The sequence below is a fragment of the Marmota flaviventris genome, chromosome 10 (genome assembly GCF_047511675.1).
Source record: "Marmota flaviventris isolate mMarFla1 chromosome 10, mMarFla1.hap1, whole genome shotgun sequence".
In the NCBI taxonomy this organism is placed as follows: domain Eukaryota; kingdom Metazoa; phylum Chordata; class Mammalia; order Rodentia; family Sciuridae; genus Marmota; species Marmota flaviventris.
The window spans coordinates 712,991-737,371 of record NC_092507.1 but is presented as its reverse complement, the minus strand read 5'-3'; the positions used below and the strand labels follow the sequence as shown (position 1 = coordinate 737,371).

The window sequence follows — 24,381 nt, the reverse complement described above, 5'->3', positions numbered from 1 at the left end:
CTACTTTAAGTTTTGACCATAAATACTTTGAACTTTTTTTTCTTCTTTCTTTCTTTCTTCCTTTTTTTTTTTTTTTTTTTTTTTTGGTACTGGGGATAGAACCCAGGGACACTTAACTACTGAGCCACATTTCCAGCCCTTTTTTAATGTTTTCTGTTTGAATTTTTATTTTGAAACAGGGTCTTGCTAAGTTGCTTAGGGCCTTGCTAAATGGCTAAGGCTGGCTTTGAACTTGTGATTGTCTAGCCCCAGCCTCCTGAGCCACAGGGATTACAGGCGTGTGCCACACAGGTGTGTGCCACTGCACCTGGCTCAACCACACTTTCTGTTCTAGCAAGTGTAGTCATGTTGCAAAATGTTGAATGTAGGTCTTGGTTTTATTAAGTCCCTAGTTTCCCATTTTTCTTTAAGGGTAGTGCTGCTGGTTTAGGCTCATGTGCTGGGGAGGCAGGCCTGCCCTGGCCTTGCTGTTAGCCAGAAAAAGAATCCAGAGTCCTCCATGACTGCACCTTAGCCTGGCTCTGGAGGTCCGTCTAGTGCACTGCACATGGTGGGCGTCTGTTTTCTTCTGAAAGAATGGGGAGCTTGAACTCTGGGTAGCACCTGAACCACAAATCCATCTAGGCATTCCCAGTAGAGCAAGCTGTGGTTTATTTTGCGGACTTGTTCTTGTCCTACCTTTCTCTTGATGTGGAACATGCCTGGAAGGATTTGTGTCTAGAGAGAGGGATACATTGTGATGCTGTTCTAGAGGAGGAATTCTCACCTGGGACTGGGGCCACCCCCTAGGCACATCAGGGGGCAGTTATAGCTGGGAACGGGGCTACTGGACATCCCCATGGCCTTGGAAACAAGGTCAGTGGTGCCCAGGTTGAGGTTGGAGACTCCCGGGCGGTCTCGGGGCGCCCCCCTTGCTACTGTGGCTGGTGGCGGTGGCGGTGGTTTGCCTTCTCTGATGGATTTGTGTTCCCTGACTTCCACGCCCACCCTTTCTTTTTTGAGGTGAAAGTCACATAACATAAAATTAAGCCATTTAAAAGAGAACAATTTGGCATTTAATGCATTCACAGTGTTGTGCAGCTACCATCTTTTACCCAACCTGCACTTTCATCACCCCAGGAGGAAATCCTGAGCCCATAAGCTGCTGCTCATCACCATAGCCCCTGGCAATACTGCACCCTGTCTCTCTGGATCTGCCTGCTTGGATATTCCATATAAATATGTGTGACCTTTTGTGTCTGGCTTTTTTTAAAAATACCTTTATTTTATTTATTTACTTTTTATATGGTGCTGAGGATCAAACTCAGCGCCTTGCACATGCTAGGTGAGCGTTCTACCACTGAGTCACAACCCCAGGCCCCCCCCCCTTTTTTATACTGGGAATTGAACATGGGGTGCTATATGAATGAGCTACCTCCCCAGCCCTTTTTCATTTTTTATTTTGAGATTGGGCCTCGCTTAGTTGCTGAGGCTGGCCTCAAACTTGTGATCTCCTCTTGCCTTAGCCTCCCAAGTAGCTGGGATCACAGGCGTGGCCACTGACCGTGTCTAACCTCATTACTGAGCAGGGTTTGTGAGGCTCACGACGTTGCAGTGTGTATCAGAGCTTTGCTCCCTGTATGGCTAAGTAGAGTTCCACTTTGTGGATACATCATGTGTTTCTGGCCCACTAGCCCATTGATAGGCACCTGTAGTTTCCACCTTCTGGCTAGTAGGTGTGTCTGTGCGGCCTCTGCAAACTTATTGAATCCTTGTCTTCAGTTCTTTTGGTTATATACCTAGGAGTACAGTTTCTGAGTCCTTTGGTAACTGGGTGTTTAACTTTTAATGAACCATGGAACTGTTTTTCTTGCATGCCCACTTTTACTTCCAAAAAACATGCTTGCTTTTACATAAGTAGTATAATTCCAAAATTAAACTGCTTTGTTAAGTGCCTTAGAATTTACAGTCCACCCAGAGGACAGTGGCTTGTTGATGCCCCTCCTGCCCCACACTAGGGGTCATAGCACAAGTCCTGGATGACTTGTGTCAGAACATGTAAAGGACTCTCAATAGTAACAAGTTCTGGCTTGAAGAGTGAGCAGCCAGAAGTAGTCTTTTTTTACAGAATTTAATTTGGGGAGTTACAAAAACCATCTTTATATATTTGAAACTTAATTTCTAGGAAGGTACAAGCAGACATTCCGAAGAAATCTAGAATTGAGCATTTTCATTCTGGCTGGAGTTGTGTTGAGGAGTTGGAGCCTCCCCTGTAATCTCTGGCCGTTTCAGACAAGGCAGTGGGTGGAACAGAGGCACAGCTTGGAAGGTCCCCTGTAGGCTGGACAGGATTTGGAGGCAGCCAGCCATGGCTTCCTAGGGATTCAGATGGAGGCCCTAAGTAACAGGCCACGTGTGGGGTGTGGGCCAGGGCAGCCTTGGGGCCTCTTGTCACAGTGGGTGCTTTGAATGCTTCTTGCCCACCTTTCTTTTGGTTTAATGCCAGGGTTAGGGTTAGGGTTAGGTTGTTTTCCCTAGAGTGCTTCTAAGTGTTTTCATATGAAGTTGAGATCAGATTTCTTTTCTTTTTTTTTAACATTTATTTTTTAGTTTTAGGTGGACACAATATCTTTATTTTATTTTTTATGTGGTGCTGAGAATCGAACCCAGTGCCTCATACATGCTAGGCAAATGTGCTACCACTTGAGCCACATCCCCAGCCCTTTTTTAAAAAATATTTATTTTTTTAATTATAGGTGGATACAATGTCTTTATTTTATATTTATGTGGTGCTGAGGATCAAACCCAGTGTCTCACACATGCTAGGAGAACACTCCACCTTTGAGCCACAATCCCAGCCCAAATTTCTTTGTTTTTATAGTGAAAAAGAAAATGTTACAATGGTACCAAGTGAAGCAGTTTGAGGGGAGGCACAGTAATAGGGGAGAGGTAGAGGAGTGTATTGTTACTTAAATGTAACTGTTGGTACAATGGAACATTTTCATCACACTCTGATCATAGTGCAAACAGCATTTTCTTTTAGTTACAGACAGATTTACATGTGTTGGAGACCAGACCAGAAGCACTTCTGAATTAAGGTAATTTCACGTATTAAGTGATACTCATCAGTTGTTTTTTTTGGGGGGAAGGTGAGGCAGGGTACCAGGGATTGAACTAAGGGGCACTGAGCCACACCCCAGCCTTTTTTATATTTTATTTAGAGACAGGGTCTTACTGAGTTGCTTAACACCTCACTTTTTGCTGAGGCTGGCTTTGAACTCAAGATCCTCCTGTCTCAGCCTCCTGAACCACTAGGATTACAGGCATGCACCACTGCGGCCAGATGTGTCAGTTCTTAAAATACAATGTGTAAATTTTGTCAGGGGTTTGTGTGGTGGTAACTGGGATTGAACCAGGGCCTTACACATGCTGGGCAAGTGCTCTACCACCGAGCTACACCCCCCAGCCCAAGACACCCATCTTTTTTTTTTTTTTTTTTAAAAAGCAAGCTTCCATTCAGCATTTAGCAAGAAGTCTTTAGGTCCCAAGAGGTGATGAGTTACAGTCTGGACAGGAGCAGTATTTCTCTACTATTTTCCATCAGAAAGCTTGAGAGTCCTTTTCTCAAATTGGATGCTGGTGGGAACACCAACACCTGATGTGGAAGAAGGTAGGGGCATGATCCAGTGCAGCAGCCCCTCTGTGCAGGTGTGAAGTGCAGTGATGAGACCGGCGTGCCCCGTGTTGGTGGGTAGTGGGTCCTGGCGAGGGCATGCGCTTTCTCTGTGTTTTTCTTGTCATTCTTTGAAGTTTGGGCATCCATCTCTGTGCAAAGATGAACTTGGCACCATCTTCAGAAATTATCTAAAGTGGATTGTAGACTGCATGTATGTTCTAGAATTCAAAAACTCCCGGAAGAAAACAACCATTGGGAGTTTGAGTGAAGCAGAGATTTTAGATATGGCGTCAAAGACAGAATCCAAAAAGGAAAACGTTTGTAAATTGGACTTCATCAAAATACAACACTGCTCCTTGAAGGGCGTTGCCGGAAAACGAGACACACCATGGGGTCAGTAGAAGACATTGACAGATCACAAGCCCTAGATGGCTGGTAACAGAATATGTAAAGGACTCTCAGTACTAAGAGAGCAGCCGACTCGAAAAAGGCAGGTGACTTAATAGATGCTGCATGGGAGAACACACAGTAGGTGAGCACTTGAAGTGCTCAGGACCATTAGCCATCAGGGAAATGCCGTGAGACCACTGAGCACCCATCAGAGTAACCACATGACTAGGTGGGGCAAGGACACAGGGGACCAGAACCACGCTGTCCTGGGGTGGGAAAAGGCAGTTTCTGAAAATGCTGAGTACCGACGGTATGCCTGGTCATAGCACCCCTAGGTGAGCACCAACGGTGTGCACTCCTACATGCCCATCTACCCAGGAGAAATGGAAACTTGTGTAGGCAGCAGTGTGTCAGCATCTCCAGGCAGTTGTGCTGACAGCGGGAGCCAGACCATTGCAAGGCACAGGGCATGTGCTTCTCTGTACACACACTCCTGTAAGACATGACAGTGACGTGCCGCGACCCAACACGTTTGTGGTTACCTGGGTTAGGGCAGGCTGGGCAAGGACAGCAGCCGGGTGCGAGGAGATTTGGGGGTTCGTGGATGTGTATATTATCCTAATTGTGGTTTCATGGGCGTGCACGTGTTTAGGCTGCCTCAGGTGATACACATCTCTTACGTCCCATCTGTCAACACAGAAAACCAAACCAACGACTAGAAAGTAGCACTAGCACTTCTCACACAGCCTTGGGTTCTGCTGGTCCTCTGGTGTCCAGACTCAATTTCAGTGGAAGGGCCTGTTCCTCTGTATTTCTACCCATTGCTTAAAAATTTTAGGTCAAAATTTCCATAACTACTTTCACAATGAGTGTTTTCCTTTTAAATTTTTTTTTTTTAGTTATTGATGGAGTTTTATTTTTATTTATTTACTTATATGTGGTGATGAGGATCAAACTCAGTGCCTCACACATGCTAGGCAAGTGCTCTACCACTGAGCCACAACCTTAGCCCCACAACAAATTTTTAATAGGTATCACCTCTGTCAGTCTCTGTCCTAGGGGCCACACACTGACTTTGTGTAGCAGGTATAGTGGGCACTGTTGGTGTCTTCACCTTCAGACACCTCCCACTTTGCTGCTGAGAGGCTTACCCAGGAGACTGGCCTGAGGTTACAGGGCAATAAGGAGCAGCACTAGGTTGGAACCTGGGCTTGCTACTTTCCAACCATAGGCTGTCATGCTGCTTCCTACCAGCAGGGCTGTCAGGTGCCACGAGTCCTGCATAGGTAGGCAGTACCTGCAGGTGCCAACGGAAGCACTGTCCTTCAGGGTTGAAAGGAAGGAAATAGGTGTGAAACGGGTCCTTTCTCCACAGGGGAGGCCCTTGCGTGGTGAAGAGCAGTCTTTGCCGACTTGAGTGCTCACAGACCCTTGTGTGGTTTGCAGTTGTCTCATCACCCATCCTGGAAGGTCATCCTGTGAGTGGAAGGCATTTGTTGCTAAGACTCCATTGATCACATGCAAGGCTTGGTTCTAAAATTAAAGTAGGACTTCCTGTGTGGCTTCAACATGTCTGAAGGCATTGTATTTATCGAGAGATTTTTGACTGCTTAGGATGTGCTCAGTCCTGGAAGCAAGAAGAGGCCAGGGCTAACGAAGTCAGTAAAGGGGATCAACCTGGAAGGGTGTGATGCCCCGGGAGGAGAGCGAGTAGCCTGGCTTTCTAGACACTTGCTCATCACACTGGGGAGGCTGCTCTTACCTGCACTACCACACCTGGTGGGTAAGCGAGCAGCCTTGTACCTGTTGTGAAGAAAGTGGCACTAAGGAGCCAGGGGAGAGTCCTCCTTATCCTTGGCCCTGTGGGAATGGGACCATTTCATGCAGGGAGAGCTTGACTGTGCTGTCTACTGAGGTGATGGTGGCCACGCACCACAGGTGGTGGGATCATCTGACATAGTCCAAATCGAACTGAAATATACACCAGATCTCAAGACTTAGTGTCACCAATGGCTGTGATATAATTGTTTTATATTGATTGCATGTTGAACTAAGGTTTTTGACACTTAGGATTAAATATGGTACTAAAATTATTGTTGTTTCATTTTACTTTTAATTGTTTAAACCACTGTAAGATTAAAAATTCTCTATGTGGCTCATGGACAGTGCTGGTTCAGGGAGATTCCTGGCAGGAAGAGAGCTGTGAGCCAAGGTGAGATGTCTAGGTGTGCTAAACCCATCAGCATACTAGGTAGGTAGTGGTTTTGAGTCACTTCCTCTAGAAGTGGAGAGACTAAAATCCTCTTTTCCAGATGGAGGACCTGCAGTTAAAAGGAAGGTTGTCACTTTGTCCCTACAGAAGACTGTAGTGTTTTCATTGCATCTTGGTTGATGATAGGTGGTGACTGAGGAAGTGAGATTTCCTTGGGTGGTCTTGTGACAATCACTGGCCAGTCATGGATTGCTTCAGGGTAGCTAAATTGGAACCAGGGGTTTGGTTGGTAGCTGTGAGACTGCTGGGGCAGGGTTGTGGGTACATGGTGTACTGAGACCTCTGTTGTAGGATGCAGGTTCCTGAGGCACCCTGGAGATCTAGGGGCAAATTGTGACCCACCTTTCATTTCCAAAGTGCTTGAAACCCAAGTGGTGAAATCAGGGATTCTCTGTGCCACCTGCTCAGATGATTGTTAGTCTGTCATTCCTCTGGATTCTGCTGTGGTCCCGAGGACAGGGGCATGCCTTGTCACCAGTGTCCTGTCCCCTGGAAGGCGTTCAGGCAGCAGTGAATAAAGTGAATAAGGTTCTTGGAGCACTGCTGAGCTTTTTAAAAAGAAAATTATAGTTCTTGGGATTGAATTCTGACTCAGCCTGATCAGAAAGCAAATGAGCTGCAGTTTGTACTGTGAAATGATGTTTAGCAGAGTGGATGGGTTTGAAGGTGCACCAGAGCTGTGTGGAGACAGAGCAGGACACGCGGAGGTTTTTGTATGGTGGAGCTTGTTTCCTCTCCTTCTGTGGGGAGGCACTCCTGGCTGTCTGGACTTAGTTTGGGGAAGAACACTCTTAGGACAAACTCTGCTCACCAGGCAGTCCTTGTGCCTGGTTAGACCCCCTCTCACCATGGTAACAGACACACTCCCGTCCTGAAGGGATGGGCTTCTGCTCTCATGCACACTTTTGCACGTGTGTAGACTGTGGTCCTGGCCTTCCTGTGGGAAGGAGAATCCTGAGTGGGAGGAAAGGCAAGGAAGCGGGGAGTCAGTTCAGGGCCATGAGGTGCTGTGAGTGAGCTGCACATTGTGCAGAGAGCGGGGAAGGTGTGGGGACTGTGGCAAGCGGAAGAGAACCAGGTGAACATGTCGGGTGTGAAGCATGGACATGTAAGGCTGGCTGTTTGGGTGTCCACACAAACTTGGTAAGAACTGACATTGAATTCTTCTCAAAAGCAACCAGTTAAAGTGGCAGTGTGCTCCAAGGTCACTGCAGAAAATGTGTCCTGGCAAGACCTGCTCCTGCAGTGCTGAGCGTTCACGTCTCCCAGAGCCAGGAGATTCATTCAGACCTGGGCTTTGTTTGACATGTATTGAACACATGTTTATAATGTGGTCAAAAAAGACCAAAAACTATTTTGACTTCTTAAAAAATGTAAGAGAGGGCTGGGTTGTAGCTCAGTGGTAGAGCGCTTGCCTGCCATGTGTGAGGCACTGTGTTTGAGTCTCAGCACCACATATAAAAGTAAGTAGAATAAAGATCTATCAACAACTAAAAAAAAAAAAAAAAAAAAAAATTTTTTTTTTTTTTTTTTTTTTTTTTTTTTTTTTAATGTAAGAAAATGTGCAAACACAGAGATAACTGTGTGGTCACCCAGCTTCAACATTTTCAGAAACTGGCCATCTTTGTCCGTCTCCCCTTTTCCTCAGTACTTCTTTGAAGGACTTTGAAGCAAATCCCAAAATCTGTCATTCCACTTACCAGTGACGAGCACTTGTAGCTGTTAAGGGTTGCATTGTAATGTCCAACAAAAGAGCAGAAGTTCCTTCCTGTCATCTGATACCTGGATGTCTTCCCAATTTTCTCTTCAAAAAAATCAGGCTGGTCTTGAACTTCTGGGCTCAATTGATCCTCCAGCCTCAGCCTTCTAAATACTGAGACTAAGGTGTGCACCACCTCACCCAGTTTGTACATTTGGATTTTGAATTGAGATCCAAGATCCCAGCATTTTTCTTCTTCTTTCTTTCTCTTTTTTCCTCCCTCCCTCCCTCCTCTTCCCCCTCCCCCCTCCCCCTCCCCTTCCTCCTCTGTTGTCGTTGTTGTTTTGTTGTTTTGGTAGCGGGGTGCTTTACCATTGAGCTACATCAATCACTAAGGTGCTTGGTCTAGCCTCAAAACTTGAGATTCTCCTGCCTCAGCCTCCTGAGCCACTAGGATTCCAGATGTATGCCTCCATGCCCAGCAGACCCCAGTATCTTAAGAAGTGATTTTTGTTTGTTTATTTTGGGGGGATATTCCTCAGCCCTTTTGAAGTTTCATATTGAGATAGGTCTTGCTAAATTGCCCAGACTGGCCTCAAGCTTGCAATCCTCCTGCCTCAGCCTCCAAGGTAGCTGGGATTACAGGTGTGCACCATCACATCCAGTTTAAAAAGTGGTTTTCAATGGAAAATTGAAATACATACAAAAGTATCTGCATAAGAAATTCCATCAGCAGACTAAGCTATTACTTGCTTATGGCTGGCCTTGTTTCTATGTGCCCCCCTCTATTTCCCTTCTTGGTTGTTTCAAAGCAAATTTCAGAGATACCATTTTGTTCTTCAGAGATTTCATTGTTGTCTTTAAATGATAAAGCCCCATTAAACATGTAGTGCTGTTGTCACACCTACAAAGTTGCACAGTTCATGTGACTCCTTCCACAAGTCTGCTTTCTGCTTGGTCAGGGTATCCCTTAACTGCCTGAATCCACAGATCTTCCCTCTTTCCCTGGTCGCAGGAGTGTGATGTTAGGGATCACCGCTGTTGAAGTCTGTGCTTCCAGCCAAGACCAGCAGTGCGCGCTCTCACCTGACTGCTGCTCAGATGTCGTCGTAGGCATCACGTACATATATATATATATATCTTCATTTCAGCTCTGTGACATAGATAACACTGTTCCCATTCTGTGGTAGCCAGACCAGAGAAGAGTGCTTTGGTGTGAGGGTCATAATCTTCACGTTTGCAAAACCAGAATCTTGAGCGCATTTCCATGCGTGTGGCCCCTGTAGCAGCTGTTGCAGCCTGGTGCCCCTGGGGGGCATGTCAGTGGTGGTGGGCATTCATTCTCCGCTTCATTCAGGGGCCTTGATCCGAAGCATATGCCACTGCCCTGAGTTTGTCAGGAGGTGGTAGAGGCACCACCTGTCAAGCATGGTGCCACACGTGTGGAATGTTCTTCTGGGAGAACCCTGCCAACACGCGGCTTACAGAGGTGTTGCATGCCATCTCAAGTAGGGGCAGATCCCTTTAGTACACATTTTCTGGTTTTTGTATTTTGTGGTGCTGGGGATCAAAGTCAGGGCCTTATGCATGCTAGGCACTAATAAACTGCACTCCCAGTCCACTGCTTTTAAATCATTTAAATTTCTATGAGTAGTATTTCTAAAACAAAAGTCCTAAATAAAATCTACTGGCAGATGTGGGTCATGAGCAGACATGAGACCTCAGCAGGACCTGTCTTAGGGGATTAAGGTGGAAAGTGCGGCCTCAGCAGGACCAGAGCTTACCCAGGTGTGTTGGAGGAGAGCAGCCCCAGGCAGGCAGAATTGATGGTGGGGCTTCCCAGAAGAGCTGGGGGACAAGGCGCAGCCTGGAGAAAAGCAGTAGTGAGTAAATGTAAGTAGGACTTTTTAACAGACATTTCATTCTTAAACTTTGAAAGTAGTATGAGCAGCTTTACCAACGCTGGGAGACTCGATAGAAAAACATGGCCAACGATTCTCATGAAAGTGTAGTTAGCCTCTAAGTATATGTTCTTCTAAAACAACTAGAAGTATTGCATTCAAATCTATGTTATTTTTAAATTTAATATATAATTAACAATCCCCCAAATTTTTGCATTGTTATTTCATTATTATCAGTGATACAGCACACTTTATCTAGCAATTATAAAAAGTTAACAATAGCCCTCCCCGCTTTTTTAAACCAAAACATGTAGAGAAAATAATGTAAATGCTTCTTGACTCCATAGAGAAGCTGTTAATTTGGGGAGCTGGTGGCAAGCAGACCACTTATGAACCCCCAGGGAAGAGCAGAAACTGCCCCGCTCTTCCTGTGCCTTCTTGCAAAAACAGCCACTGCTGGTCTTTTTTCCTATGTGTAGAAAAAAAAGATGGTCTAGTCTTGGCACTGCTGCCTGTCCTCTTCACATGGAAGGGCATCCTGCCTTATGGGATGGTCTGCTTGTTCCCCTGCTGTCTCTTCACAGTGACCGTGAACTTGAGCAAGTGGGGAAAGCCTTCTGTGTGATAAGCAGAAGGTGGCCTGCTCACGGTGTGTGCCATCCATTGCCCTGCAGCTCAGCTGGGGCCATGTGCCTGTGACCTGCAGGTGGGCCAGAGCAGTTCAGCTGTAAAACCCCCTTCCAGATTTTGTTGTGGAAAATAGTGTTTAAATTTTTCATCTTTACAAAGACTAGTGAGAAAGAAATTTATTGACAGGCATTTAAATTTTTTTAAATATTTTTTTTTTTTTGTAGTTGTACATAATAACTTCATTTTATTTATTTATTTATTTATTTTTATGTGGTGCTGAGGATCGAATCCTGGGCCTTGCACATGCAAGGTGAGCGCTCTTACCGCTGAGCCATAACCCCAGCCCCAGGCATTTAAATTTTTAAAATTTACATTTTCTAGTTTTTCTCTAGTTGCTGAGGCTGGGCTGAACTTGGAATCCTGCCACAGCATCGTGAGTTGCGAGGATCACAGGTGCACGACACTGCACCTGACTAAATTGCCTGTTGACTAGAACTGTGCCTCCTGATGACCTTGACTGCCCCTTTTCCTCACACTGCCTCCAGATGGTGGGATGGAGGAGCCTCTTTACAACTGAGGACCATTCTGTTGGGGTGCTGGACTGGGAAAAACTGGCACTGTAACCTGCTATGAAATGCAAGCAGGGCAGTCGTGTGAACCAGCTTTCAGTTCTAAACATGGTTTCGTACTCTGTTGATCCTTCTTGCTCTCACATGGTGATGTTCATAAATTGCAGTCCTTAGGCTTGTGTGCTAAAGAGTTAGAGCCAGGCGTGGTGGTTCACACCTATTGTCCCTCTACAAAAGAAGCTGAGACCAGAGGATTGTCTGAGCCCAGCAGTTCAAGACCAGCCTGGGCAAAAAAGCGAGTCCTCCGTGGTTCAAGAAAAAAAAGAGGGACTCCCAGTCTTTCCCTACCAGAGTGGCCTGCCCAGTGAACTTGCCTTGTCCTGTGCCAACTACACTTTGTTCACGCAGGCAGCCTGGGCGTGGGCCCTCTTCCTATGGAGCTTTCCTCGTGGCTCCTGTCCCTCATGAGGAATGCCTGGAGAAGCAGCCCCCAGGGTCAGCAGTCTTTCTGAAACTTGCTGTACACTGAGCTTTCCTAGACAGTAGCAACCGCAGGTCCTGGTCTGCATGTCGGGGACTCTGCCTCAGGTCACAGCCAAGCGTGCAGGCCTTTCTTGGTAGTTCTGCAGACTCGCTCTCACCACTTGTGAGTTTGAGAGTACCCTGGTTCCCTGAGAGACTGGTGTTTAACTGACACTTTTTTGCAGTTTCCAGTGCTGATGGCCACACTCACCCCTCTGTCCCTGCTAAGCAGCCCCCAAGGGCACTTTGTTGTTTGAAGAGAGACTGGTGTCATCAGTGAGCACACATTAGGACTCTGCAATGAGGAGCAAGAGACGATGATTTTTGGATGCTTTTGTGCAGAGGAAGGTGATGAGGAACATTAAAAAACTAGGCTTTGTGGGTCATTCAGATAAAGCCCCCCAGATGTGTTTAAATCTCGGGGACATTAGATATTTGATGTATAGTGTAGTAACCCTATTACTTTTACATGGAATTGTGATGGTAAAGTTGTGAGCCTGTGTGACTTGCATGAGAAACTGAGATCCGTGTGGGAACCGTGTTTGCATGTAAGAGCTGACTTCCGAAGTGAATAAGGTGCTGGTGGTTCCAGCTGAATAAGGCTCTGGTCTTATTTATGACTGACTCAGCAGCCAAGATCCTAATCAGAAATGCCATCTCCTGTGACATCCTCCTGGGAAAAGGCTTTTCAAGAGGACGGTTTTGGTAGACTCTTGATAAGGGAACTGGGCAGGCATACGGGCTCCCACTAGCCTGATTCCACTGGGCCCAGAAGGCCCATTTTGGTGGGAATGAAGGACTGCTGGATACTACCTCTGTCCTTTCAGGATTGCTGTGGTTACTGCCGTGGCTTCAGGGTTCTAGTTTGCCAAATACCTGTGGTTGTTTCCTAAGGTAACTGCCCCTGGGATTTGGTGTGGTGTCTACTCTAAACGTTAGTCTTGTGTCCTTGGTTTATAGGGGAGACTCAGAAAACGACAGTGTTAAGCATTTGCATTTTCCTGAAGAATGCTAAAACAAGTTTTTTTTTGTTTTTTTTTTTTCAATCCACTATCGAAGTCCTGTGAGACATGGTCACATTATGCAAAGCCAGTGTGTAATTGTCATCTTCACTTACCAATTTTTTTGTGCTGTTTCTGTCTCAGATCACGGATTCTTTGAGGTGGCACTGAAAGCACTAAGACCTGAAGATGAGTGAACTTGACCAGTTGCGGCAGGAGGCGGAACAACTGAAAAACCAAATCAGAGTATGTACCTGCATGTGTCCAGACTCACTAGTCATGTGGTTCAGACCAGACGGTACCATCACAGGAAGGGGGTTATAGAGCCAGGCTTTTGGTCTTTCGGACAGAAATTGAATCTTTTTCTTTTCTTTTTTTTTTTTTTTTTTGGTACCAGGGATTAAATTCAATGGCACTTGTCCACTGAGCCACATCCCAGCCCTATTTTGTATTTTATTTAGAGACGGGGTCTCATTGAGTTGCTTAGCACCTCGCCATTGCTGAGGCTGGCTTTGAACTCGTGATCCTCCTGCCTCGGTCTCCCGAGCTGCTGGGATTACAGGCATTTGCTACCTCATCCGGTTGAAATTGAATCTTAATTTGGCTCAGCATGTGCTAGTCTTAGATCCAGTACTTTGTTTTCATGCACATTATAATTATTGGTTATTTGAATACATATGAAATGTTTCTGTAGAATTCAGAAAGGTCTGTTTTACCACCACCACCACTCCTTGTCTTCTTTTCTTTTTTTCTTTGGTACTGGGATTGAACCCACGATGTTCTACCACTGAGAGGCATTCTCAGCCCTTTTATTTAATTTTGTTGCCCAGGCTTCCTTGAAATTGTGACTTTCCTGCCTTAGCCTCCCATATAGCTGGGATTGCAGGCATGTACCACCATGCCTGGCTCTTCTGTGCTTTTTGTCTTCACCTTGGGAAATAGTTTTGTGACTTGGTCACTGTATCACAGGGTGAATTCTGCCCCGTCCCCTGAAGATAATGGCTACCAACTTTAGGGTAGACAGGGTGCTTACAGACAAGAGCTTTAACAACAACAAAGCAAAAGTATTTTAGCTATGCCTGTTTTTCTTTCTTTCTTTTGTTTTTTTCTTAATTTCAAAGAGGAATATTCCCTAGGGATGGCTGTGGGAACCTACGACTTTTGAGAGACTGAAAGCTAGATGTATCTGATTGAGGTTAAAACCGGACAATGAATAACTTCAACGGAATTCTAAAACATTGAATTCTCGGGACTGCAGTTGTGGCTCAGTGGTGGAGCGCTCACCAGCACCACGTAAAAATAAACGAATAAAGGTTAACAAAAGGCCACAAACATTTAACTCTCTCTTGCTTTCCTCCTTTCTTGTTTTGATGGTGCTGGGTTGACACTTGGGTCCTCTTGTCTAAAAGGCAAATTCTACCACTAAGCCATACCCCCACCCGACACCTATTGCTAAATTGCAGAATCCACGGGCTTTTTATAAGGGAGAGGTTGATCTAAAAGGAGTTAGTTCTGCTTGGTCCCCTCTGTGAACATTTTTTAGAGACACATTAATGCAACAGTGTGTGTGTCCTCCCACTTGCCATGATGAATGAGGGAAGAGGAGACAGGCTCATCAGCAGAAACCCAGTATCGGCGGGGCTTTTGTCTGTTGGGAACTTCCTCTGACTGGCTTAGTCTCCTCTGTGAGGCTCTGGCTGTCCTTCAGAGCACCCCTTTACAAGAAGTCACAGTGTTGAGCACGTTTCTGAACAGCAGCTCCGTTCTGAGTGCAGTGTCAGGACAAAGCCGCAGGCTTCCTTCTACATGCCAGTCATGCCCAGCAGCCTTGCGGGAGAAAGAAGCACCAACCTCATGTTTGCCACCTTTGTCTCAGACTTGAGAAAAAACAATGGAATTACTGAAATTTACAGCTGGAAAAAAATAGAAAATATTCTCTAGTTTAGGAATTTTACAGCTGGATGTTTAAAATGGCCTGCTACAGTTCAATGCATGAGAGAAGGATCTAGATTTTTATTAGCTTTATTAGGTCAGGCTTCCTCAATGTGTGTCTTTACCCAGGACTAACTAATGAAATACATTTTAAAATATTTGCTTTGATATAAAGTTATTCCCTGACATACTTGTTTGAATAAAACCAAAAGATATTTCTCTATTTTATTTTTTGGTGATGCTGGGAATCTTACTAGGGCCTCATACCCATCAGGCAAGCAAGAACTTTATAACTGAGCTATACTTGTGTTTTTTTGGGGTTTGGGGGGGTTGTTTGTTTTGAGACAGGGTTTATCTCTGTTACCCAGACTGATCTCAAACTTATGGGCTTAAGTGATTCTTCCGCCTCAGTCTCCCGAGAGTAGCTGGGATCACAGGTGAGAACTTCCATCCCTGTCTTGCCTAAAAATTTGTCTGACTTAAAAGCTTAAGCTTCTAGCTGGGAGTGGTGGTATGTGCCTACAATCCCAGCTACTCAGGAAATTGAGGCAGGAGGATCCCAGATTGATGGCCAGCACCAGCAACTTCATGAGGCCCTGACTCAAAATTTAAAGAAAAAATTAAAAGGGCTTGGGGTCTAGTTCAGTGGTAAAGCCCCTGGGGTTTCAATCTGCAGTACAAAAAACAAACTCTTAAGCTTCTACATAATTCATTTTGAAGTAAGCACTGGTTTTGGTAAATTTAAAAGCAAAACTGTGATGTTGTTGCTTAATATTAATGTTAGTGTAATTGAGTCATTTTCCCTGAATTCAAAGCACTCTAATTGGTTTACTGCTTTTGAGATCATATTTCTTCTTTACCCAAAACCCGATGGCTAAGAATGTAACCAGAGTGTGGTACAGGCTGAGGGGTTGTGAAGCCCTGCCTATGTGCCTGATGGAGTGGACATGTGCCCATGTGTGACTGTCCTGCTAAGACATGTTGCCTTCCATGGCTCTGTGATCTTTTTGTGATCCTGGGGATCCAAGCCAGGTCCTCACATGTGCTTGGCACATACTCCACTGAGCTGCAGACCCAGTACTTTCTAAAAAATTGCCCAGGCTGGCCTTGAATTTGTGATCCTCCTACCTCTATCTCCTGAGTCCCTGGGACATTTTGTTTTTCTAATAAGTGAAAATTTTTCATAAATTGTTGCTCATAAATGTGGACTCGGCTCTGTTCACAAGAGACCGTGTGGTAGAGGGAGACTGACGGGAGACACTCTCCTGTGTTTTCACCCTCACATGTGGAACGCACAGGGTCCTCCTGGGCCCACGTGGTGGCACATGGCCTTTGATAAATGCTCTTGTTGCCATATTAAAAATGTGGAGGCAAGCAGCCCTTGCAAGTCTCCTTTCAGTGTTTTAGTATGTGCTTGGTGCTCTTTTATTGAGATGTTTGTCTTCAGAGTTCAATTCATAGCCCACCCTTAAGGGAATGCCTCCATTCGCCCCAGTGCATTTCACCTGCACACGGTCAAGGCCCAGGAGCCCATCGTGGGCAGCGCGGCTCCATACCATTCCTGTACCCTTGCTATCCTGATGAGGATCTACTCCATAGACACTTGCCTGGGGTTTGGGCTTTGTCTCTGAAGTGAGGACTCGGTGCTGTGCTGCCTCCTTTGCACAGGACCAGGGGGTGAGTTGAAGGCCGTTGAGTCCATTACCCCAAATGGGAAGAGAAAACTTCTTTCAAAAAGTATGTTTTTGTGAGTATTCGAGGATGGCATGCTGATTAAAGCTGCAGAGCGAACAGGAAACAGCAGGTGATTCCAAGAAGGGTCTTTTTTTCTTTCTTAGATTTGATTTTCAGCTTAAAAGACCCCAAAGGACGTTTCATTATTCTTTTGATTGTATTATTGAGGAAACATGGGTTCTTGGAGATGCTGATTGAAACAAGGCATAGCTTAAATACTCAGAGGGCACAACTCACTCAGGAACAGACCAGCTACCCTGAACACATGGTGCAGAAACTGGAATTGGCCAGAGCCCAGGCCTTAGCTCCATGTGTGAGATAGCAGGACACCCGCATAACAAGAGAGTGAAGCCTCTCCTGTGGCATTGCTTAGGGTCTACCATTTGTCTGGACAGAATAGGAGAAGGGTTGTTTGTTTGATCATTCCCTCTGATGGAGTGGACAATGTGCTCTGCTGTGCGTGTCCATTGCACTAGAAGTTAACTGAGGGATGTTGCACTGTCCTCCTTGAGCAGGTGCGGGGCTGGCTTGCACCAGGAGGCTTTTCTACAGCTTGCAGGTGAAGGAGTGTGTTCTGAGAGGCACTGAGCTCCCTGACAGCCATGCTGGCCGAAGTGGAGAGGCCTGGGCTCGCCTGTGCTTTCCCTGCTCTTCAGCAGTGGTCTCACCACAGCCCCCTCTAGGTGTGTCTAGATGCCCACATGGATGTTAGAAATCAACCAGGGTTAAGCTGCTTAGGTGCCGTATTTTATTTCTTCTGTTTAAAAAATTCCTGTTGTATGGCTGGGGATATAGCTCAGTTGGTAGAGTGCTTGCCTCGCCTGCACAAGGCCCTGGGTTCAATCTCCAGCACCACACGCACACAAAAAAATTCCTGTTGTGCCTTTTTTGAAGCAAAAGCCATATATAATATTAACACACATGTATTTGGAAATAAATATTAAGCTTCATACTTGGCAGAAAAAATTAATTGATGAGAAGACTTGCTACTCTGAATCTTTCTCATCTACTTTACTCCAGAACTTGTTTTCAGTTGACCCCCGCGGCTGCTCACTTTGCTGCTGAACTGCATTCCCAGCCCAGCTCTCCTCATTTTATTACTGATGTAAAAATGCTTTTTTGGTGTGTTTTAATAACAAGCAGAATTACTAATAACTTCCATTAAAGAAGAATTTGGAATCTAGGTTTGGTATGCAGTAATAGTAATCTCAGCATATTTCCATGCTATCAGTTCCCAAGTATTGCCGTCAACTTCATAAAAAATGGTCATCTCCAGTGAGGTGGTTTGTCCTGAAATACTGCTCTGGCAGTGCCCCAGCTGGCATGGTGGTAACAGGTGGTCAGATGACAAAGCGTTTTCTTACTAGGAATTGTGGTGGGTTCCTTCAGGTCATGCTCCACTCAGATGCTGAACCTCATAAAGCTGTCGCCTCGTTTTCCTTCATGATACAGAGCTTTCTGCTTACAACAACACATGCTGATTTGAGATTTCAGGACTCATTTTCTAGTAACTTTTGATCACTTCTTAGTGGTGTAAACAATTTAACATTCATGGTGTATCTCTTCACAGTTCTTACCTGCTTCCATAGATTTACAGAGATGAAAGCAGATTGATAGATATCCAGGTATGGTGACACACACCTGTCATCCCAGCCATTGGTGAGGCTGAGGCAGGAGGATTGCAAGTTTGAGGCCAGCCTGGGCAACTTAGCAAGGCCTTATCCCAAAATAAAAAGGGCTGGGAATGTGGCTCAGTGGCAAAGCACCCTGGGTTTAAAAAAATGAAGAGCCGGGCACAGTGGCACATGCCTGTAATCCCAGCAGCTTGGGCGGCTGAGGCAGGAAGGTCACAAGTTCAAAGCCAGCCTATGCAAAAGTGAGGTTCTAAGCAACTCAGTGAGACCTGTCTCTAAATAAAAAACAAAATAGGGCTGGAGAACTGGAGATGTGGCTCAGTGGTTGAGTCCCCCTGAGTTCAATCCCCGGCACCAAAAGAAGAAAAAGAAGGGAATACAGATTGATAACAGGATAGCTTTGACCAGAGTTAACTTTAATCAGAGTTTGAGTGTCTGATTCCTGATTCCTTGCTGTTTACATAGAATTTAGATTTAATGATTATATGGCTTGAAAGCAAAGTCCTTAGTTAATACAATCTAGAAGAACATTTGTTTGGCCTGGGTAGTGGGTCTTTTGGGGGGCCCCCACCCCCACCCCTTTTACCCTCAGGTGTCTCTGGACAAAAGCACGTGTCTGGTGGCCCTGGAAAGGCAGTGTTGGTTCCCGTGCTTTTCTTTGCTGTCCCAGCTTCCAGTGTGCTCTTTCCAGGGCTGCCTAAAGTTCTGAGACCTGTGGGTACTGCAGGCTTGGGTGGGTTTGGGTATCATGACTGTCTATACAGGGTGGCCTGGGCAGTCCACAAGCACAGTGCACTGGGGGAGAGGGGAGGCAGGGGAGATTGCCCCACCCTGTTCTGCTGGTGCTGTTTGCAGTTGGTGGAGGCTCTCTGAAACTTGCATGTGGGGGGAGTCCTGGGACTGAATGTAAGAGATGTGACTAACTTACTTTGTCCTTGTCTTTCAGGATGCTCGAAAAGCATGTGCAGATGCAACTCTCTCCCAGGTAAGAAACAATTGCACAGCGCAGTGTCCCTCCCAGGGCAGAGGCTGGTGGGGCCTGGCACCTGCCCACAGAACTGGAGTGACCTTGCTCCTGGGGCTCCTGTGCAGTAAGGTGGAAGGCCACTGCAGGGTGCTTCATTCAGAAGTCCTTCTGAATCTAGGCATGAGGAGCCATGGCTTTTTTCTAAATGAAAGCAGTGTCTCTCCAGCATTAAAGAATCACTTCCTGGTACAAAAGTGATAGTTATAAAATACTGTTGTCTTAAGGTGGGTTTGACCATTCTCTAATCAACGGAACCTGCCTTAGAACTTCACTGTGTAATGTCCACTTTGGCAGTTCCTCAAAAAGTTAAATGTTGAAGTTAGCTAATCCCCAAAAACCAAGTGCTGAATGTTTTCTCTGATATAAGGATGATGATTCACAATGGGGTTGGGGACAGGGAGCATGAGAGGATTAGACAATCTCTAGTTAGAGCAAAGGAGAGGGAGGGGAAAGGAGAGGGCATGCGGGTAGGAAAGACAGTGGAATGAGATGGACATCATTACCCTAAGTACATGTATGGAGACATAAATGTTGTTGACTCTTAGTTTGTATACAAACCAGAGATATGAAAAATTGTGCTCTATATGTATAATATGAATTGTAATACATTCTGCTGTCATATTTAACAAATTAGATTGAAAAATAACTAAAACAAAGGTTAAATGTAAGATTACCATATGACCCAGCAGTTGCTGCTAGATATGTGCCCAAGAGAATTGAAAACTGGTTTTCAAACAAGCAGTGTTAAGGAGCCCCTTCATCCCTGGGGTGTGCTCTGAGACCCCCATGGAGCCTGCAGCCGTGGTACCAAGCCCCACATGCACCGGCCTGATCCTATACATCTTTACCTGCGATGAGATTGGCTCATACGCCATGCTTAGGAATAGGCCATAGCAGGAACTAATGAGAGGAACAGCTGTAGGGCCCCAGTGTATGTGTGGGGGGGTGTGTTGCTGCCCACGGCCTACACTATGTGCCTGGCCGAGGGGCCACATGGGCCCACCATCAACGCAAGTGTGTTGAGGTTAAGCTGGAAACCTGGCAGCTGCCCAGTGACTGATGAGCAGATGGTGTGTTTCACGGCATGGGCACGCTGGACAAGGGCAGTTGCTCCTATCTGGAGTTTCCGACTGTTTGACCTTAGGGAACGAGTCGTAAAGAGCAAAGCCACCAATAGCATGGGGCTGGCGGCCTGCTCACGGCAGCCAGTGGACTGGGTGACTGCGTGCACAAGGACTGTAGTGCCTCTGCAACACAGCATCACTTGGTAGGCCTCGTAGGCACTGTGACCAGGACAAAAGCCAGACCCATGGCTGTGGACTCTGACCCTTGTCAGTGTGAAAGGTCTAGAGGAGGGAAGTGAGTGTGCAGGGGCTAGGAGGGACCTGGGGAGCAGGGCTCCCAGGGCAGGCCTCCTGTCCTCCGGTGGTGGTGGCCGCATCGCATCGGGCAGGCACTGAGTGCTGCAGGGTAGCAGCCAGAATGTGGATACTTCATATTCTGTGGACCTCACCTGTGAGGGGAAAGGGAGAAGCCAGCACCTCTGCTGTGCACAGGAGAGGGAAAGGAAGGCCAAGGGTGTGTGCACCTGCAGTGGAAGGTGCAGAATGCTGTCCAACAGCCGTGGAAGAGCTAGGTCTTGGCACGCGGGAGAGAGAGCCTGAAGCTGGAGGGTTGCTCCTCACCCATGCTCATCTGCACTGACTTTCTTATTTTTAAGATCACAAACAACATCGACCCTGTGGGAAGAATCCAGATGCGCACCAGGAGAACACTGAGGGGGCACCTGGCCAAGATCTACGCAATGCACTGGGGCACTGATTCCAGGTACGGGCCTGACCAGTGCGAGGGTGGCATGTTCTGCTCTTTTAGGGCAAAACACTAACTCAGAAGTTGAGTCAGACACTGAGCAGGCGGGGTCCAACGCTCACAGGCACTCGTTCCCTGGACAGGCTCCATTGGCCAGGGTTGCACTCATGGTCTCAGGAGAGTCACCACTTCAGCTCTGCCTCCCTTCTCCACTCACCTGTCCTTTGGTTTCTGCACCTTTGTTCCAGCTCTGCTGTTTGCTGCTCATGGGACCTCAAGGAAGCTGTCTCCCTCTCTGTGCCCTGGGTCCTCTGGTCCCAGCATGTTCCTAGGGGTTCCAGACCTGTTCTGGGCACTGGAACGTGGAGTGTGCATGGCTTAGTTGGTCTCTCCAGCCCTCACTTGGCAGGCATGTGGGGCTGTGCACCTTAGCAGCTGACCCCAACTTCCCACCTGATTTGTGTGTCCCCTTCTACTTGCGTGCCACCCCAAGGAGGTGAAGCCCCTCATGGCTCCTGTTTCTTCTGAGTTGAGTTCTTGCTCAGACTTATATCTTCCTCTGGGTATCTCCCCTCCACCACCCTCCCTCCCTTGTCCTTCCCTTTCCTCACCCTATTCACACCCCGCTCATCCGGTCTGTCTGAACTGGCCAGCTGTGCCAAAGCGGAGTCTGTTAGTTAAACTCTTCTCCTTTTCCTCTTTTCTTTCAGAGGTAACTAGAAAACCTGGCTTTTCTGCTTTTCCACCCAAATAATAAAATACATTGCTACTTGGTTTGTGTGACCATAACATGCTCTTTCAGACCCTACATACAAGTGTTAACATGCCTTTCCTTGTAGTTTGTGTGTGTGTGTGTGCGTGCAGTTGTCAAAGTGGAATTTTCTGCTTGGCTTTCTTTTTTTTGAATTGTCTGCTTTAGAGTGTAAATAGGGAGAGAACAAAGGATTCTATCTTTAGTTTGTTCTGTACAGGGTCCCGCAATTGCATGTGCAGATAGGCCCTCGTGATCATTTAATGATGGCATCAAAGAGAGAATAAAAAGGAACGGAGGGTCGTGAGGAGCTGCTGCCAAGAGGGTTAGGGTTTCAGCTAGATGGGAAGGGTGCACTTCAGAGATGAGCACACAGCACCATGACCATAGTTAGTGATGATGATATTAGGAGTTCTTTCATTCTTATATTTTTCAGAATTGGGGACAGAGCCCTGGGCTTTGAACTTGGCAGGCAAATGCTCTACCACCGAACTACGTTCCTAGCCCAAGAGTAATTTTGTTTAGTTTTTTAAAAGTTGTAAACAGGAAGAAGAAAGAATATCCTTACTGATAATCCCACCTTAGATTTGTTATCAGAAGTACATGGTGACGCAGGATATGGCTTTCTTGTGTGTCCGCTGTTGGGTTGGACAGCGCTGTAGCTATGCTGTCTGCAGAGCTCATATCAGCCGTGTGCTCTCCTTCCCCAGCCTGGCTGTGGGCTCCGTGCCTGAAGGGTACATGTGAGCTGCGGCCAGGTGCACTCGGGCAATTGGCCTGAGCAGTGGCGTGAGAGCAGGGCTGGGCAAGATGGGTGGACTGCACCAGGTCACTTGCTGTGTGGGACTCATGTTCCGTGTGGTCTCAAACTGGAGTCTGACCTTGAAAGCCCGGATTCGGGAGGAAGAAGAGCACACATTAGCTGGACTGAGTTCAGGATGGTGGCACTCTGGTGGCACTCCTGTGCACAAGAGGCCACTGGGTGTCTGCTGGTGTGCCCTTGTTCCTGGGTAGATGGTAGGTGTGTGGCTTTGTTCTTTATCGTTCTTCAAGATGAACCGCTGTGGTTCATAACACACAACCACAGAACAGAACCAAAGAACAGTGTGGAGCTGGGCCTCTGCTGTTCAAAGTATTCCGGGGTTGTTTCTTCTAGTAGCCATGTTTTCCGAGATGCAAGTCCAAAATAGTTGTTTTGGGGTTTTCTGGGACTTGTGTCTTCCTGTATTGCCGTCCTCAGTTTCCTGCCTTCATTGAGCGACTGTACAGGTTGTTCCTCACAGGGACAGTGGAGCCCTTGCCTGGCGTAAAAGGCACTGGGCGCAGTCCTGGCTCTGTGGCTTGGGCCAGAGGTCATGACCAAGGTTGCTCCTTCCTGTGTAGGATGGGGACACTTAGTCGTGGTAGTGCTGACAATTCCCCTTTCAAGCCAGAGCGCCTAGGGAGTGCTTGTGTCCGTGTGCTGGGTGCAGGACGTGTGGGTTTGTGGTGCTTTTGGAGACACCATTTCTGGCATAGGGGTTAATGTTAATTTTCTTTCTCCTTCCTCAAAAAGTCTGCTGAGGCCTGTGCCTGGCAGAGAGAGCCCACCCTCCTCTGGGATGATGAGGGTGAGCTGCACTGGGGCTGTGATGGCTCTTTTCAGTGGCCTGCAGTCCTCAGGCTTGCTCCCAGCTCCCGCCTTGATGTTGAGGGCACCTCGGGAGACTTAGTGAGCTGTGTTCATTCCTCAACAGGAACCTGACCTTGGGATTAGGAGTCCTGTCTTCTCTCACCTTCTGGAGGATCAGCACACAGCTTAACGTTGCCCTGACCCCTGGGCAAGTCAGCAGTTATTAAGCTTTTTGAATTGGAGACCTCTCTGAAGGTGACCCCCCCTGACTGGGAGGATGAGCTGCTAAAGGTGGCTCTGATGTTTCATATAAAGGCTCAGAAAGGCCAGACAAAAATAGAGCAGCAGAGGAGACCTTTGCTATCTCAGGGAAATGGAGGGAAGCACCTGGCGCATGGGGTCTGAACCTGGAGAAGTTGGTTTAAGAATGGCACCTGAATGCTGGGGTACAGACCTGTTGTAGACACAGCTTAGCATGCACAAGGCCGTGTCCCATCCCTGGCACCAGAGAAGAGTATCTGCAAAGTAATAGGATTGGATTCTGCTTTTGATTTAGTTCTGATCGGTTTTGTAGCAAAGTGCTGAGGTTTTATTCTTTGCCCAACTTGTTGACTTCTTTGTAAAGAAAATTTGTGTGTAGTTTAGTGTCACAGGGATCCATATTTGAGTTTTACCTCAAGCTTTTGATTAGCTTCAAGTAGCCACATTATGCGTACAGCTAAAACTGTTGGAACCTCTGTGTTTTTTGTTTTGGAGTAATTGGGATTGAACCCTAGGGTGCTGTCCCACTGAGCTACCTCCCCAGTCCTCTTATATTTTGAGACAGGGTCAGGCTAAGTTTCCCAGCTGGACTGGAACTTACCATCCTCCTGCCTCAGCCTCCCAAGTAGCTGGTGTTACAGGCAAGGCCACCACACCTGACAAAACAACACATGCCGTAGAATGCTCATGAGTAGTTGTGGCTCCCAGAATCACCCTCACTCTGCTTGCTTTCCACATGACTTTAATTCCTTTGCCCATTAGTCATGCTTTACTTTTGCAGCATCCTGTGTTAATTCTGCAAGTACAGGTAGGGCAGCTTCTCCACACAGACCCCAAACTTTGCATGGTTGCCCAGAGCAAGAGAGCAGTTGTGAAAGGTTTGTGATGCTCCATGGTCTCTGCCATTGAGGTGCAGTTCTGCATCCTTTCTCATCTCCTTACTGTGGAGGTGGGTGCTAGGTAGAGACCTGCATTCCAGTGT

At 46.7% G+C, this 24,381-nt stretch overlaps 1 protein-coding gene across 4 annotated transcripts in view; it reads left to right on the top strand.

The window, feature by feature from the left end:
• Positions 1 to 24,381, top strand: part of Gnb1 (G protein subunit beta 1) — a 71,014-nt gene that overhangs the window by 30,558 nt on the left and 16,075 nt on the right. For all 4 annotated transcript variants that reach the window (XM_027947678.2, XM_027947679.2, XM_027947682.2 and 1 more), the window contains exons 2-4: positions 12,784 to 12,885; positions 18,886 to 18,924; positions 20,687 to 20,793. In XM_027947678.2, the coding sequence (XP_027803479.1) occupies positions 12,829 to 12,885; positions 18,886 to 18,924; positions 20,687 to 20,793 (203 nt within the window). In that variant the 5' untranslated portion in view covers positions 12,784 to 12,828. The remainder of the gene's footprint in view (positions 1 to 12,783; positions 12,886 to 18,885; positions 18,925 to 20,686; positions 20,794 to 24,381) is intronic.